At 44.5% G+C, this 2,209-nt stretch overlaps 1 gene segment (V, D, J or C); it reads left to right on the forward strand.

Annotated features, from left to right (window-relative positions):
* Positions 1–1,868: 1,868 nt before the first annotated feature.
* LOC113981326 overlaps positions 1,869–2,209 on the forward strand; it is a gene marked incomplete at both ends in the record, with an annotated part of 4,998 nt that continues 4,657 nt past the window's right edge. The window contains 1 exon segment of the C gene segment in view: positions 1,869–2,186. Coding sequence covers positions 1,869–2,186 — 318 coding nt within the window.

Raw genomic sequence — 2,209 nt, forward strand, 5'->3', positions numbered from 1 at the left:
TTGAAGACCCCCCTAAAACTGAGCCTAAATTTTAAAAACGCCCCAAAATGCCCCAAAAGTAACCCCAAACCCATCCTAAAACTGAACTTAAGTCAAGGAACCTTCTGTAAAATGGAGCCTAAATGTCAAAAAATTGCCCCAAAATCCCCCAAATTAACCCAAACCCCCACCTTAAAACCGAGCTTAAATCTCCAAAAATCCCCCCCAAATCCCCCAAATTAACCCCAAACCCCACCTTAAAACCGAGCTTAAATCTCCAAAAATCCCCTAAAATCCCCCAAAACTCACCTTAAGCCAAACTTAAGCCGAAGAAACCCTTTAAAACCGAGCCCAAATCTCCAAAAATCCCCCCCAAAACCCACCTTGGAGCCGAGCTTAACTTCTCTCCTCTCCCCTTCTCCCCCCAAAAATCCGAAACGACCCCAAAACCCCCCAGATTTTAGGCTCGACCCCCAAAAACGGGCCCCGAAACCCCGAAACCGCGACCCCGCCGTGAACTTCCTGTTGCGTCTGGGGCGGATTTTGGGGTTTTTGGGGGGTTCCTCTTTTCCCAGGCTGAGCCTAAACCCCGATTAAGCCAAGTTTAAGCCCATTTTTCCCCGTTGTTTTTTCTTGGTTGTTTTTTTGGGGTGTTTTTGAATGATTTTAGGTGGGTTTTAAGCGGGTTTTAGGTCGTTCCTCTCTCCCAGATCTCAGAGATTCCTCCCAAATTCCCCCGAATTTCCCCCAAAATTTCCTTCAAATTTCCTCCCAATTTTTTTCCCCCAAATTTCTCCCATTTTCCCCCCAAATTTTGCCCCTTTTTCCCCCCTTTTTTTCCCCCCAAATTTTGCCCTTTTTCCCCCTTTTTTCCCCCAAATTTCCACCCAAATTTTCCCTAATTTTCGGCCCCAAATTTTGCCATTTTCCCCCCAAATTTCCCCCCAAATTTTCCCAAATTTCCCCCCAAATTTCCCCGAAGTGGCAAAATTTGGTGTAAAATTGGGGAAAAAAAGGCAAAATTTGGGGGAAATTCGGGAAAATTTGGGGGAAATTCGGGGAAAATTTGGGGAAAAAATTGGAGGAAAAAATGGCAAAATTTTGGTGTAAAATTGGGGGGAAAAGGGCAACATTTTGGGGAAAAAAGGCAAAATTTGGTGTGAAATTGGGAGAAAAAATGTGCAAAACTCGGGAAAATTTGGGTGGAAAATTGGGAAAAAATGGCAAAATTTGGTGTAAAATTGGGGAAAAAAGGGCAAAATTTGGGGGAATTATGGGAAAAAAGGGGGAAAAAAGGACAGAATTTTGGGGGAAATTTGGGAAAATTTGGTATTACATTGGGGAAAAAAAGGGAAAATTTAGGGGGAAAATTCGTAAAATTTGTGGGAAAAATTGGGGAAAAATGGCAAAAATTGGAGGAAAAATGGCAAAATTTGTGGAAAAAATGGGCAGAAAAGGGCAAAATTTGGGGGAATTTGGGGGGCAAAATTAGGAAAAAATGGCAAAATTTGGGGGAATTTTGGGGGAAAAAAAGGGAAAATTTGGGGTGAAAAATTGCGGAAAAAGTGGCAAAAATTGGGGGAAATCTGGGAAAATTTGGGAAAATTTGAGGGGAAATTGGGGAAAAAAGTGGCAAAATTTGGGGAGAAATTCAGGAAAATTTGGGTGAAAATTGGGGGGAAAAAGGCAAAATTTGGTGTAAAATTGGGGGAAAAAAAGGCAAAATTTGGGGGAAAAAATGGCAAAAATTGGGGAAAAAAATGGCAAAAAATGGGGAAAAAATGGCAAAAAATGGGGAAAAAATGGCAAAAAATGGCAAAATTTGGGGGCGAAAAAAAGTGTCAAAATAACCCGATTTTAACCCAATTTTTTCCCTCTTTTTCCCTCAGCCAAACCCAACCCTCCGTCAGTTTATTCCCTCCTGTCCTGCTCCGGGAATTCCGAGTCCTGCTCCGGCCCCAACGTCACCTTCGGCTGCTTCGCCTCCAACTTCTTCCCTCCCCCTTTGACCCTTTCCTGGGAAGGTTTGGGATCGAATTTGGGGTCGGGATTCGGCTCCCGGAATTTCCAGGAGGTTCAGGTGGGATCCGGATCCTACGGGATGAGCTCCAGGGTCACCTTGGGAGAGGAGGAGGCCAAGGACGGGACGTTCGAGTGCCGGGCCCAGCACGAGGCCACCGGGAGCAGCGTCGGCGTCGGGATACACGGTGAGAGTTTTTGGGAATTTTTT

The sequence above is a fragment of the Neopelma chrysocephalum genome, unplaced genomic scaffold (genome assembly GCF_003984885.1).
Source record: "Neopelma chrysocephalum unplaced genomic scaffold, ASM398488v2 Primary Assembly neopelma1_96452, whole genome shotgun sequence".
In the NCBI taxonomy this organism is placed as follows: domain Eukaryota; kingdom Metazoa; phylum Chordata; class Aves; order Passeriformes; family Pipridae; genus Neopelma; species Neopelma chrysocephalum.